The 15,892-nt window shown below is 34.1% G+C and overlaps 1 protein-coding gene across 1 annotated transcript; it reads left to right on the forward strand.

The window, feature by feature from the left end:
- The first annotated feature begins 8,629 nt into the window (after nucleotides 1-8,629).
- On the forward strand, nucleotides 8,630-15,684 carry LOC127804244 (uncharacterized). The gene is made up of 6 exons (XM_052341067.1): nucleotides 8,630-8,693; nucleotides 9,623-9,783; nucleotides 10,728-11,384; nucleotides 12,836-12,991; nucleotides 14,412-14,872; nucleotides 15,019-15,684. Exons 2-6 carry the CDS (start codon nucleotides 9,630-9,632, stop codon nucleotides 15,604-15,606), a joined length of 2,016 nt encoding a protein of 671 aa, XP_052197027.1. The 5' UTR covers nucleotides 8,630-8,693; nucleotides 9,623-9,629; the 3' UTR covers nucleotides 15,607-15,684.
- Nucleotides 15,685-15,892: the final 208 nt, after the last annotated feature.

A 15,892-nucleotide genomic window follows, 5' to 3' on the forward strand; every position in this document is an offset into this window, starting at 1 on the left:
CTGAGTTATGAGATTCTCATGTGTGGCAATTCGAGAAATAACTCGAGAATGTGTTTTTCTTGGGTAGAAAAGTAAGATGAAGAGAATTTCGAGTACAAAATTCAGTTAAAAAAGGTTGGATGTAATACCTGGTATTACATGGTGTTGGAAAATATAAGATTTTCGATTATTTGGAAAAGACCTCGGGTGGTCCGAGAAGCCTGAAAGTCGATTTCAAGAATTTAATTAATAAAATTTGTCAAATTGATGATAGGGAATACCCGAGACTTGGATGTCTAGGGGATAGGACATGAAATTGGCAAGTGTCTCGAGGTGAGACTAATAACGTTGGAAACAGTCAGATTGAAAATAATTTATAGAATAAAATTTGTATAAGCTCGAAATATTGACGGTATCGAATTGTCGCAGAGGCCTCCGAGAAGCTGAGGGGACCTTGAAGGTGTTTCCTTGTCTGTGTTGGGACCAATTCCTCGAGTAGAGCGAAGAGAGGGACAAAGCTTGTGCCCACCTAGGGCGATTTCGGTTGACACATAGTTCGTCTCTTTAATTATTGGCTTGGCATGTGAGTAATCTAGTTGATTATTCACTGGTGGCGCCCATAGTTAGGAACGGGTCTGTTGTTACCAAAATACAACAATTAGAATTTTTCAGAGTGAGATACTGAGAACATATGTGATTGATGCTAGGTTAGTGAACTGCAAGTGTAAAATCCCGTTTCGGCGTAAGGTCGCCACGTCATTTAAACAAGGTTTAAATACCAAAAAAAAAAAATTGACTTGATAGCAAAATAAATCGCTGAATCAACTAGAGGGAATGCCCGGGAGTGTAATTGGCTAGGGAAAATAGCATGGTCTCGATGAGCATTCCGAGATAGGATTTATGGGAGTAAAAGAAATCAGAATTGAAACGGTTTTCGATACAACTAAAATGCAGTTTCAGATCAGGCTGAAATATCGAATTGTCGTAAAGGACTTGTGAGAAGTCAATGAAACCTTGAGGGGGTTCGAAATATTATGCATAAGCATGCGCGTATGGCGTGGGGAGCATGGCAGAGGAATGTTGGATTTGGGTTAAGGGAATTGCAAGGGCCGAGAGGTGGTTGTCGGGTGAGAGAAGTGGCGCCCAAGCTACCCGTATAAATATATATATATACATATATATATATATATATATAGAGAGAGAGAGAGAGAGAGAGTGGCAGAGGGAGAGGAGAGAATGGCCGAATTCGGCCATGGCTGTTGTAGCTTCAAGCTGCTGAAGTTATCAATGAAGAGAAGCCGAGAGAGAGAGAGAGACGGCCTGATGCAGTGTCCGTTTTCCAGCGGTCGAAGTTGGCCATGGCAGCCGCTCGATCAAAGCAGCAAGTCCGAGCTCCAGCAAGCTCGGCGATCATGGCCGGGGCGGAAAGCTACTGGGCAGCAGCGGGTATTCAACGAGGAGGCGACGCAGGCTGGAGCGTGGCAGAGACGACCGGTGCACGGCCGTAGCAGCCCCAAGGCTGCTGTTGCAGCAACCAAGCGCGGCAATGGCCGCAGGCAGTGACGAGCGGAGCAGGGAGCTGGCCGATCGCGGTGGCAGCGGCTGGGGACGCACGATGGAGCTGGCCATTGGGGCGCGTAATGGTGGCCGAGCAGCTGGAACGACCGATCATGGCCATAGGAGCTGGCCGCGAGGCTGTGGCAGCAATGGCCGCACGCGGGAGAGTTGCAGGAGTCGCTTGGAAGAAGATGAACAGTAGAAGAGAAAAGAAAACAAAAAAAGAAAAGGAAGAAAAGAAAAATGAAAAAGAAAAGAAAGAAAAATGGAAATAAATCCCGAAAAATGTCGAAAAAATAGGAAATGGAGTTGTATTAAGATTCTGGAGATTTTGGTAAGAAAAAAAAAATAGTTCAGGCACTAGTTTTGAGATGATGCGCAAAAATCGAGGCGGTGCACAAAAATTGAGACAACGCACAAAAAATGAGGTAATGCGCAAGAATCAAGGTAGTCTACAAAAATCGAGGTAGTGCACGAAAATTGAAGTAGCGTGCGAGAATCAAGGATTTGCGCGACAATCGAGGTTGGACACGTGTTTCGAGGTCATGATGCGCATATCGAGGCAGCCCATGAGGCTAAGCTAAGGTAAGTAAAAATCCCTAGAAAATTTCAGTAAATCAGGAAAATTAGTTTATGAATAGTTATAAATAATATTTGAGAAAATAATTGAGTAATGCTTAGTTTACATTATTGAGGAATTAATTATTTAGGAATTATTTACTTATCAATTATTTATTTAGAAATTATTTAATGAGGAATTATTTAGTGAGGAAATGTTTAACGAATTTTGAGGAAAATAGGAAGAAATAAATGATAAGTTATGAGGAAATTAAGAGGAGATAGATTATTGATGTAATTAAATAAATATGATGGCCAGGGTATGTTGATGTGAGTACGTTAAAAGCCTGGCACGAGAATCGAGATGTTAGGAGATGCGAATGAGGTAAGTAGTACCACACAAAAGAATTTGAAATTATGGAAAATACTTCGTTTGCAAGTGGTACTTACCAAAATTGATTTAGTTTATGAAAATGTTTGATTTGAAAATGGTTTTCCCAAAACCTGATTTGATGCAAATAGTTCTATCATATTGTCATGTCTTGATACGATTATATCATGTAGATTGCATTTCCATGTGTTGATAATGAAATGTGCATATATTCACGATGATGTTATTGATCATGCATTGCATATGAGTTCACGATGGCATCGCTGCAACCATTGACCTCGGCATGGAAAGGAAGCCGTAGCAATGAGGGGTAGCATTAAGGTGCAAACGGGAATGCAGATCGACATCGCTACACCATTGACCTCGGCATGGAAAGGAAGCCATAGCAATATGGTGGGTAGCATAAGGTGCGGTCGATTCACAAAAGGAAATGAGGAATGATGACATTTTGCATTTTGCATACATGCATGAAAATGATTTTGTACTGCTTACTTAGATGATTCATCATCTAATTTGGGCTTTGCCCCTGGAATATTCAAACGTTCCAAATGGAGATTGTAGCAGAAACGAATATGAATGAGGCATGAAACGGCACTTTCCAAGTGCACGATGAATTGAAATGAAATGAAATGGCACTTAGCTAAATGCATGATAAGTTGAATGTGATTGGAATGTACGTCATGTAGCCCATGTATTTAAGTTCTGCTACTTTTGAAATCTGAACGTTATGATGACGATGATGTATAACCTGATGGTTAATGACGATGTATAAACCCTAGTTAGGGTTAATGTTAGATGAGAACGTATGTTATGTGTTAATGTTAGTTGAGGATTTATGTTATGTTTTAAGTCATTGATGAATAAGCCTTGTATTTTGGATTAAGTTTAAGAAACGATGATGTAAGATACGATTTATGTTTGACGTTGAGGATTGATGATGTAGTAATTGATTTATGATTAAGGTAAGATGTCAAGTTCGATTCTAGCTTCCGCAATAAAAGTATGTGATAATTCTTTTTCGAGAATAAAATAAATGTAAGGCAATTTTGGGACGGACAGGAGAAATGATGTGGTTTATTATGAGTTTGAAAGGAAAAAAAAATTTATCGTCCCAGGATTGTCCTAGTTTATAACACGCCCGAGAAAGTGGGGTGTTACAGCAAGCGCCTTTCGGAGGGACGTTCCTGAAGGAGTCTTCTGAAGCAATGTTCTCAAAGAAGTTCAGAGGGTCCTTCCAAAGCGTCCTCCCGAAGATCCCTTCCGAAGAGTGATTTCGTGGTAACTGAGGATATCTTGATATGGCTAAAGTAAAGTGGTGGTTCTGAAAGAGTCTTCTAAAGGGTGCTTCCGAAGGAACTTCCAAAAGTCTGGTGCTTTCAAAGGAATGAGCAAGCCTTTCTGAAGGAACTTGGTTTGGCACGTTTTTCGAAGGAATTTGGCTTTCGAGGAGAAGGACCCTCTTCACAAGCTATCCTCCCGAAGGAATAGGTGTGGTGTTTCTCGAGGAACTATAGATAGCAAACAAGGGTTAGAAGGTTCGTGGGATTTTCCTCCCACGAAGACCCTCAAATGCTTATGTCAGTAATGGAATGAAAATAATCTTACGGAAATGAAAGTAGGCTAAATTTGTGAAGGAAAATGGAAATGGTATACTGATGTCTGGATCCCTTTCTACGAACTGTAGTTGGGCTTTTATAGGGCTTCAGCTTCGAGAATGGTGGCCGGGGCCACGTTTCACTGATCTGGGATGACACAGTGCCTTTGATGGCTTCGCTTCGGAAATGCCAAATAGTCATTTCCGAAGGCCTCTTCTGAAAGAGGCTATGGGTCGCACATTAGAGGCATCTTCCTTGTCTCGCAAGGAAGCATCCCAAGGCCAACTTCCTTCCGAAGAATGCTTTTGAAGTGTCCTTTCAAAAGATCCTTTGGAACGACTCTTCCCTAGCAGCTTCCCATCTTCTTAACGATTCTTGGCCTTTTTTCCTTCCAATTATTGGGGTACAACAGATATCAATAAAAATTTTCACAAAAACATAAAGGCAAATTTATAACTTAAAAATAATAAAAACTTATAAACATAGAGAGTTTAGGGAAAATATCACCAAGCATGAAATTTGAATATCTCTCACTCTTGGTTTGTAAAATGACGGGTGATATTCTTGTTCACTTCTTCTTTCCTTCATGCTTGGTTCATCCATAAAGATTTCTCTTTGAGATTTATTTGGATGACAAGCAACTTGAAAAATTAACTATCTACAAGCTTTTGGTGGCCAAACTATTTTGGGTTCACCATTGTTGGCATAGAGTGTTCCATTAGGAACCCATACTTGTTTAAGAATCTTTGGATAATTTCTTATAAAACCTGTGTGTTTAAAATGATACCAATAGTTATAATGTGAAGTAAATGATTTTTGTTTCCTTTTTATGAAGATTGTATGCTTCTTATCCTTATTCACATTCTTTTGAAAGTGAGAAATTTTTGGTATCAAAACATGTTTGGATCCTTAGGATTTAGTATGAGAAATACTAGATATCATAGTTCCCTTATTAATCCATTTCAAATTAGGACCACTAAATGATTTCCTTTTAAAAGGACAACCAAATACAAAGTGGCCTAATTCGCAATAAGGAAAGCATCTAATCCCATGAGAGGTGTGTTGTTGTCCAAATACAACAATTGAAATTTTTAAGAACGGGACAGTCGTGGATGCCGTAGATTCCGAGATGTAAACAAAGCGCCCCCCAGAAGGCTTCCGAAGCTGACTGCTGATGCTTCCGAAGGTGACACTGATGGAACTTCCGAAGTTGAATGCGTGAGTTCTTCCGAAGTTCCTTCCGAAGCTAAAGGTCTTTAGTCTTCCGAAGGAAGGGGCTTGAGTCTTTCGAAGCTAGGGGTGTTGAGTCTTCCGAACGTAAGTGTGTCTAGTCTTCCGAAGCTAGGGGTCTTGAGTCTTCCGAGGCTGAGTGTGTTGAGTCTTCCGAAGGTCCCTCTTGGGCTTCTGAAGGTTGAGGTAGAAGCTTCTGAAGGTCACTATAAGAAAAAGATGGTCAAAAGGCTCGTGGGCTTCTCTCCCACGAAGACCCTCCAATGATTAAGTCAGTGCGGAAGGAATGTAATTGAAATGAAAGCTAAGTTCTTCGGAAGGAAATATAGTGAGAGAAAATACCAGTGTCCAGATTCCTTTTTTGGGGTTGAACCTCTCCTTTTATAGGCCGAGAGAAGAAAGTAGAATAGAGGCATGAAGCGCCTTTCGAAAGTGCCATTCGGAACACCTTTTCCGAAATGGCCCTTCCAATAGGGGCTCCCGAAGACATCTTCCCTAGCTCTCAAAGAGCCTTTCAGAAGGTGTCTTCGGAAGCATCTTTCGGTAGGCTTCTTCCCCAACAAGTCTTCGTCCTTGGTTTTCTTTCTGCGAATCTTGGGGCACAACAAGGTGTATAAAGAGAAGCTTTTGACATTAGCTTTTTAATTATGAAAACATAGAACACCTTTATCATGAACACAAGAATTTGAAATTTTTCTATTTAAAATAGGTTTCTCATTAAAAGCACTATATAGGAGATTTCCATTAAATTTCTTTCAAATCTTTTACCATTGAAAATTCTTTATTGAAAGCAAACAAATATTCATTCTTTGATCTTAAAACTTCTAATTCATTTGACACTAAATCCAATTGTTTTTGAAGAGTTTTATTTTTCAAACATAATTTTTCAAACTTGACATATAGTTCATTAAAGGCATTTGGTAACTCTTCTCTTGAAAAATTATTCTCAATATCATTATTATCATCAAAATCATAAGTAAAGTAGAGGTTACCTCTTCTTCTTCCTTAGCCATGAAACACACATTTGATGTTGAGCTTTCTTCACTAGAGACATGAGAGCTTTTTTTCTCTTTTCTTTGTTAATGATTCAATGGATTTTCAACTTGTAAATTTTCATCAACATGCTCACAATATTTGTTAGTAAGATAAATTGAATCAAGAGTATTCAAAATATCTTTAGCATTTGGACACATAAAATTTTTTGCATAAACATTTTTATGCAAAACTTAATGCAAAATTTTCATGGCTTTGATATTTAAAACAAAATAGTTTTTATCATTCTTAGTCCAAATGGATTTTGGTTTTGAAACAAATCATTTTTTCACAATATTCTACAAATTAAAATTAATGGATTTCATGACAACACAAATTCTTATTCTCCAGTGTTCATGGTATGAGCCATCAAAATAGGGTGCCACATCAATAGGATAACTTTCCTCAAGCATGAATATCATGGATCTGTCGTTAAGTTGTTAGACCTTAAAACAAGGAGTTAAGCTCTGATACAAATTGTTAGGTTTGTATAGCAATGGCACCAAACCCAAGAGAGGGGTGAATTGAGTTATTTAAAACTTTTGTTCGAAAACTTGAATTCCTTTTTATGAAAAATAAGATTTTAATGCAAGTGATGGAATTGTTTGGTAAAAGAAATAAAACAAGAACAGAATGAAAAGAAGGATACAACCGATTTATAATGGTTCAGTTGAAACCAAGTCTAATCCACTTCCTTACCTTCTTACTAAGAATTTTTCAACCAATCCACTATAATTCTCCTTTCTTTAAATAAGCCCTCTAGTAGTAAGGTAGGAATTTATAACCTCTTGCTTAAACAAGTAAGCCATCTAGTAACAAGATAGGAAATACAATCTTCTACAATCAATGTAGGCCCTCTAGTAATCTTGTTAGAAAAATCAAGAATAATATAAAAGAGTTGATCTAAGAGTAGACACTTTTAGTTACAAGATCTCTCAAAATAAACGCAAGATTTGAATAAAATAATACAAATTAATCAAAAAATATTGTAGCGATAAAAAATTACTATAGCAATCTTTAAAAAATTAATTTGAAACTTTTTAAACATCGTGTGATTCAAAATAATTCTTATACATCTTATTTAGCCATTCATCTTTGTTAATACCATGTGGAGACTATTAGGTCAACAATTAATGTTCTATTTTAATAATAGATCGATGATAATAAATATTTAATATAAATTAAAAGTCTTACATCTAGTTTTGAATAAACTAAAAGTTCAATATGATAAAGATATGAATTGTTTTTTTATTTTTTCATAATTAGGCCTTTTAAAAATACAACTATACCAAAGAAGCCTTGACTTACTAGCATTTAGTCACTCATATAGTCCTACCGAATATAAGACGTGGGTTGAGGAAAAATAGAAAAAGTCAAGGGCCTAAAATGGATAGTAATATTTTTTTTAAGTATTGCTTTTCTCAAAACATATTATTAAACTAACAAAATAATGTTATTTTTATAAATATAAATAACTTGGAAATTATCTCAAATGTTGGATCATTAAGAAACCGTATTAGTGGTATATTATTATTACATAAAAAAGTTGTACATGATCACCAACTTTAACAAGTGTTTGGCCGAGAATTGTCGGTTGATGATGAAAATACTGAAATCAAGTTTATCTCCCTTCACCTCAATCGTAATGATAAATATAAAATATGACTGTACAATTGTTTTGATATATTGGGTAGGAAGATGACCGAACCTTTTATTTATAATGGTAAAAGTAGTCTTTCATCAAAATGTTTTAGTAGTTATCATTCATATCTTCTAAACTAAATAGAATTATAAGTAATTATTTATTTTATTAAATTTTTATTATCTCACCAAATTAACACAATTATATTTGATATTGAATTTGATTATTTTATCATATAAACACCATCATATCTGATAAAATATTTTTATTAATTATATTATAATATATCAGATAATTATTACTAATTTATCTGATAAAATATTTCTTTTGATTAAGCACAAAATAATTCTTGCATAAAAAAGTTCACATGTGGTTTTATTTCCAACATAGAAAAACAAAAACAGAAGACAGAAAAGTAACATGTTGGATCAGCAAATTCGAGTGGTCTCGTTCGATAGGAATCATGTTCTGCTTTGTTAGGTAGCATCCATTTTCTTCTCAAACAATCCTCCTAAAGTCATCAACCATCTTTGCTTGCTTGTGCAGTCAAGAATTTAGGTAGCATTCTTTCGAAATCCGTGCATTTTGGAGTATACTATATATATATGTTTAGTTGTTGGGAGTTCAGTAAATGGAGTTGTATTAAAAAAAAAGACAGAGAAACGACAACTGCTACTTAGTCTCCCAGCAACTGCAATATATCCAGAAGGTGATTTAATTAGGCTATTCTCAAATACAAAAATAGTATGTCAGTCATAATAATATCATCAATTTTATCACTTTTTGATTTGTTACTGTTGTTTTTTTTTTTTTGTTGCCTTCTTATCTTATTCCTTGTTATATATAATATATTGAGAAAAGTTCTTAATTTGGTGGTGAGATAGCATTTTTCTATGATTCATTTAAGGGACATTGGAGCCAATTTTAAGGTAAGATTTAAAGGTCGATTTACATTCATGTTCTTTACAGTTTCTGGCTTAATTTGCCGTGTAGAGATTATCCAAAGGATCAGCTAGATACATTGATTAGATTCGATAACAGCATCATTAGCCCGCATTTATAAATTTATTTTGTATATGAAACTTAGGATTTTTTGTTTTAGTGGTTGAACTTTTGATTCTTATTTGAGTGTTTATTTGTTTATAATTGATGTTTGTTTGTTGGTACCTCCTCTGTGTTGTGGGCTATTGAGCTTTGTATGTTGGCTTGGGAGTCTTCTTTGTCACATAACGAAGAGATTTTGGGAATACATGTGAAGTGGATTTTTTTTGTTGCATGGGCTACGACTTTCCATTGCTCTATTTTCGGGCTAAACCCTCTCAAGTTATGCCCTTACTTGTTTGGGCCTGGCCCTTTAAACTTTTTGGTGACCCCGTAATCCTTGGGAAGAAGTCCACTCATTATGGGCCTACTAGCCCCCCAATCATTGCGTGCTTTGTCGGCTTTGCCATTGTATTCTAATTTTCTATATATTTAGCAAAAAAAATAAAAATAAAAAATGTAATCTGATCCAACCAAACAGTCCTCAGCTCCACGTGACTGAGCAACAGCTCGCCCCATTCTTGTTGTGTCATTTCTTTATTTAATGTTCTTCGAGTATACTAACACGACATGCTCTATAAATATAATTTTACGGAGGATCAAAATGGCTGGCGATGAAATGCTGTCGCAAGAAATAGAAGGTAAAAATTTACCAACGTCCAGCATTGACAGAAATCGAAGCCTGGATGAAGGACAAGAACAAGAAACGGCTGAAAGAGAAATTCCGAGGCAAAGATTAATTACACCAAGCCGCAATGGTATTCTTTAACTTAGCTATTTTCTCTTTGTTGTTTTTAAAATTATTTTTTATTTTTAATTTTCTAAGATAATAAAAATACGTTTACTTTATCATTATCAAAAATATATTTTTGATAATAAAAAAAATTATAAAGGAAAGTCAAAACAAATTTTGATTATTTTCAACCAAAACAACCTCTAAATCCAAAACATGGAAAAGAAAAGAAGGAAGAAAAAAAATTCTTAAATTTTAAAAATAAAATTATATATTTATTTAAAATTTAAAAAATATAGTATATTTATATTATAATTAAAAATATGAGATAACATATAGTATATTATTAAATATATTACACATATTATGTATATTAATATTTAATATAAATTATCACTCAAATATCATCAATTTATTAATTAAATTTATTATTTTAAATTTTATTAAAAAAGTTAATTTTACAATTTAATAATTAAAATTATTAAATAAAATATTATAAAATAATTTTTCTCAAAATTATAAAATAAATACGTTTTCTAATGATGCAATCTTATCATTTATAATCACATTATGTAAATTTAGTTTTAATACTTTCTATTTATAATCACATTATAATCGCATTTGCTTTTTTTTTTTAAGTTAATTTATTTATTTATTCAAAATTAAATAGTTTTAATTTTTTGGATAATTAAATTTACTTAATAAAATATCATTGAAAAATTATTTTTAAAATTTCAAAAAGAATGCATTTTTTAATTTTTTGTTTTGAGAAATAATTTTTTAAAATAATAAAGAAAATATATTTTTAATTTTTTAAAAATAAATTATTAAAATAAAAAATAAATTTAAAACTTAAAATTAAAAATTAAAAAGTAAAAAGTAAGGAGAACGCAACTTACTTTTCACTTAATCAAGTACCTAGTGAAATTTGTTGATCTGTTACGGAACTGGATATTAATTAATTTGCAGGACCTTGGATTCGGAAGATCAGTTTTCGTCAAATATTTTATAAGGCAGTGCGAGGGGGACAGCTGTATTTGGTGAAAATGTTGTTGGAGTATGACAAAACGCTGCTTGGCACAAAATTCACAAAATTCGAAGAGAATGCTCTCCAAGTCGCAGTGGTTTCTGGACAGGAAAAGATTTTTAGTAAGTTAATGGAAGAAGACGGTTCCAATAATATCGTGAAAGAGAAGAACATGTACGGAGAAACAATACTCACTCTTGCCGCCGCCCAAGGCAACATCAAGATTGTGAAGCGATTGGTGGGAACATGCGATGAACTAGCGGACATTCCCAATGACAATGGAGATTTACCCATCACTGTGGCTGCTTTATTTGGAAACAAGGAAATTGTTTACTTTCTGTTTGATCTTACTCTGGCAATTACCAATCTGTTTGTTGAAGAAGAAGTGAACATGACTAATTCAACTCAGTCGAGTGTAGATGATGGTGATTTCAAGTTTCTCAAAGTGTCCATGACTACTCAAGTCTGTGGACGTGATGAGCGAAACTACAGCTTCAAGCTTGTTAATGAAGATAAGGATGAAGCTTATAAGCCTGCTTATCTAAGCGGCTATCATTCTTTTAGGCTCTTCAAAGCATGCATCAGCTCCCAACTCTATGGTATGCACACAAAAACCCAATTTTCATATCCAATATTTAATGTAATAGTGATTTATACCAACTTATTGTGCCAAGCCGACATGTAGCAGATCCTCAATATATATTTGGTAGTTGGTGACTTTTGATGAATTTAAAATTTATAAATATAACCGTTTGTCATGCATTGATGATTTGGATATATGCAAGTTGCAGCTTGTTTTTGGATAAATTATCAAAAATAATACCTAATTTTTATCTTGCTTTTGAACTAGACTCTTAACTCTTAATTTTTTAATAGAGGCATCAAACTTATTATTTAATTTCACTTTTAAATTATTGCTTGGTACCCTTATTATTTATCGTCAATTGCTAATACAGCGAGTTATGTTATATGATTTGGTAATAACTATATATGGTTGAAATTGGATACGTGGCAACTTGTTAATTAGAATGAAAATACAATTTTGACTTAGAGTTTGTACACTCTTATGTTACCCTCGGGGCATTTGGTATGGGATAACTTTTTAAATCCCTGAAATTCATGGTTCTTAAAACTGCTCTTAAAAATATTTGATTATCAGGTTTTATATAATTTTATATTTAGTTAGATTTAAATATTTTCAAGAATATTGAGTATTCTTTTTTAAGAATCTTATATTGCTATGTTTAGTTTAAATACAACATTCTTGAAAATTCATGTAAAATATTGGGACCCACAATATCTTTAGGAAGTCAAAAAAATATCATTTTTTTACACATTATATATATATGCATGTGTATATGTATAATATATATACATAATATATATGTTTGTATGAATATCTACTTTAACATATATATAATATTATATTTTATAATAAATAAATAATATATATTTATATATTATAAATATATAATATATAATACATATTTATATATTATAAATATATAATATATAATATATATTTATATAGTACATATAGATAATATGTTTGTATGGGGTTATAAAAGAGTAAGGGATATTTTAATCTTTTTCTTTGTTAAAAACATTCTCAAGTCGATGGAAAACTTGGATTCCCAACCCCTACATGAAAATCTTTTTGTTGGAAAGTTGCTTAAAAATCATGAGTTTTTATTATGAAAACTCATGATTTTTCAGAATTCTTTTTATGAAAAAGTTGTACCAAATATGGAAATATAGATTCCTAACCTAATATTTTTAACAATTTTAAAATTTCTCCAATACCAAACGATCCTTAAATTTATGTATTGTAGATTTCACATGCACAACACATTGAAACTCATTGTGCAAATGGAGTAGAGACAAACTACATGGAAAGACTATTAGACTCAATATTTTCTCCCTTCAATGGACTAATTAATGTGAATGTTAGTATTACATTGAATATTAGAATTGCACTTACATGAGTTTTTATTATATGAATTCAAACAGCACAATTACAAATTAATTTTTCTTTTGTTTTACAATATAGATCTAGCTTATAAGGTTTTCCAGGAATCTCCGACACTCTGCATCAATGAAATGGTCAAGGAGAATGGTAAAACAATACATCCACTAGCCCGGGTGTTTATGAAAAAACCAATAGGACAATGGTTCATAGATTGGTGTTTTGAGTTCGATAAAAACGGTAAGTTACAATTTTTTTCTCCACTTTCTTTATTGTCTTTTCCCTTGGCTTGGGTGTTTGTATCATCTATATACTCATTATCAATGAAACATGACATTTTTTTTTTGGGTGAATTTCTTCTTCTTGGTTTTTCTTTTTTAATTTGTACTTGTTTAGTTTGCAAAGAGTGGGATGCCATCTTCTCAAAGCCCCCCCCCCCCCCCCCCCCAAAAAAAAAAAAAAAAAGCCAACAAACAAAGATTAATTAATTTAATAATAAGAGATTATAACTCACACGTGACTGTTGTTTTTCCTTTAACGCTAAATTCTAAACCTACAAAAAAACCAACTCATGTACATTTCTTGCTTCTCATTTAACGAACATGATTATTACCTCTAATTGCTTCTCCTTTTATTGTTTGTTTTTGTCCCTTTGGCTTATCTATGTTTATTTTTCTTTTTCACATGGCAAAGCCAAATAATATTTACACAAAAAAAAAAAAGTATACGTGACATGTTTATGGGTAAATTAAATGCGCTTAGATTAAATTACTTCTTATTTTCAAACATTTCTATCTATTTTCATTTAGCTAGCTAGCTCTCTTACCGTTGAAAAATGTAACATATAATTATTAACTCATTTTATACTTTGAGCCAAATACGTAAAACCAAATTATCAATTTAGATTTTTTTTTTTTTTGGACATTAATGATGCGGTGGTCAATCACCCTCCTTTTGTCTCGAGCCAAGTACCTGTAATGGAGTCGAGGACTTGCTCCCCCGATACCACTCTGATGCTCAAGTCAAATTACCAGATTAAAAACAAACTTAAGGTGTGTAATTCCGAACTTAGAGAAAGAAAGAGTTTGATCCACTTACTCGTCACTAGTCCTTCCCTTTTTATTCTCTTACCAAGGTAATGATCTTTTTCAAATCGTCGGGATCTCTATCCCATTCTTTGTGGAGCTGAGATTTTACCGATATGGATTCCATAATCGATTCTGATAAGTTCAGGGTTGCTCCTATCTCCATGATTCTTGGTGTGATGGTTGATCTCGAGAAATCTAGAGAATCTTCGCCAAGCAACAGATTAACAGATGTGGTGAGGCGTATCTACCAGGTGTCGTCTCTGGGCCTACGTAGGATGACGTCAAGGGAGTGACCCCTTGATGGGCACGTGTCACTACTGCCAATGGCTATATTCCCTCGATATTGGAGTAATTACGGACCCGAGGGTATTTACCCTTATTAGACATGCATTTTATATTTTAACCCTCAACAAATTTAGCTTCTTTTTTTTTTTTTTTTTTTTTCACTTCACCGGAGGAATATAGCAGGGCCTGCATAAATAAATTTAGACGAAATTCCGTTAGGCTTTAGCTATATCTAAATTAAGATTAGTGTTCCATTTTTTATTTAATGAGCCTTCCCTTCTGCACAGGTACTCTTGGAATAGACTTTCCATGGACACGGATAGAAAAGATAGTTGAATTATGGCATTTCGACTCTGGAGCTCGAAAGTTGTTGCGTCAGATATGCATGGAGATATTGGAATCAGAAAACCGTTACGAAATCATACAAAAGGTGTTGAGCAGACCAATCTTAATTGCCGTGGAACAAGATAATACGAGTTTCACTGACGCAATTAGGGAATTCCACCCAGATGCATTGTGGGTTATACTCGATGAATTATCTAATTCTGACATGGCCCTTTCCAAAGATCTCTTCAAAATCTACATCTCTGCATTGAAAAATCCTGAAACTGGCCTTTTAAGAACCATTCGGGCTGATAGAAATGGAAACACGATCCTTCATCATGCCGCATTGTTATCATCAACCAAGAAGCTTAGCCGCTTTCCTAGTCCATCTCTACAAATGCAAAGCGAGATACAGTGGTTTAAGGTCCATCTCCAGCTTCTGTTTCTTCTTTTTCCTTTTTCTTATTGTTTTTAGCTGCTGGTTTTTCTTGTTTACAAAAATTAAAAGTGAAATATTTGTCATTTTTTTTGTTTTTTTATTTTGGGGCCGGCATGGTCCTTGATTCGCAGAAAGTGGAGAAGATTTTACCCATGTGCAAAGGAGTAGAAAACAAGGATAACCTAATTCCAATGGATTTATTCGTACAAGAACACAGAAAGCTCAAGAAAGCCGGAGGGAAATGGTTGAAGGAGACGGCATCATCTTGCTCGGTAGTGGCGACGCTTATTATCACTATAATGTTTAGTGCTACATTCACTGTTCCAGGCGGCTATGACAACGATACAGGCATTCCCATAAATTTGGGATCAAAATACTTCACTATCTTCATAATTTCAGATGCATTATCTTTGTTCTTGTCCTGCACTTCGGCTATGTTATTCCTGAGAATTTATACATTGGACTTTCAAGATGAAGATTTCCTGATCAAGTTGCCCTTGACCTTGACATTCGGCATTTTCACTCTCTTCCTATCTATCGTAACAATGGTGATAGCTTTCAGCGCTGCCTTCTTCCTGACGCTGAGAGAGACCCTTGAGAGCATGACCTTGCCGGTGTTCATGTTAGCCAGTATTCCAGTCATCGTTTATTCTGCATCGTACCTCTGGATTTTCATTAATGTTCTTCGTTTGACCCTGCACCACCTATTTAATCGATAAGTACACGTCATGGTCAACTGCAAATGGAAGAAAAACAAATGGATGTTCCTTTGTTTTCCTTATTTATTTTGTATTTTTAACCATGTCTCTCTTGTTTCCTGAGTTTCCCATGTTATTCTTATGGTTTTGGATTGTAAAATACTTTTATTTTCTTCTCCCATAAGTATTTTGTCTTATATATTTAGAGAAATAATGCTTCTCAATCTACATATATAAATGCGTATCTGACTTTCCAAATAAATTTATCTGTTGGAAAGTAAACTTGTTTAAGATTCAAGTTTCTGCA

Source organism: Diospyros lotus, chromosome 6 (assembly GCF_014633365.1).
Source record: "Diospyros lotus cultivar Yz01 chromosome 6, ASM1463336v1, whole genome shotgun sequence".
Taxonomy (NCBI): domain Eukaryota; kingdom Viridiplantae; phylum Streptophyta; class Magnoliopsida; order Ericales; family Ebenaceae; genus Diospyros; species Diospyros lotus.

Excerpts from the sequence above, each read along its gene's own strand:
- LOC127804244 (XM_052341067.1), top strand. The coding sequence starts at position 9,630 with ATGGCTGGCGATGAAATGCTGTCGCAAGAAATAGAAGGTAAAAATTTA. Across the intron at positions 9,784-10,727 it reads AATTACACCAAGCCGCAATG|GACCTTGGATTCGGAAGATC; the intron begins GTATTCTTTAAC and ends ATTAATTTGCAG. Across the intron at positions 11,385-12,835 it reads CATCAGCTCCCAACTCTATG|ATCTAGCTTATAAGGTTTTC; the intron begins GTATGCACACAA and ends TTTACAATATAG.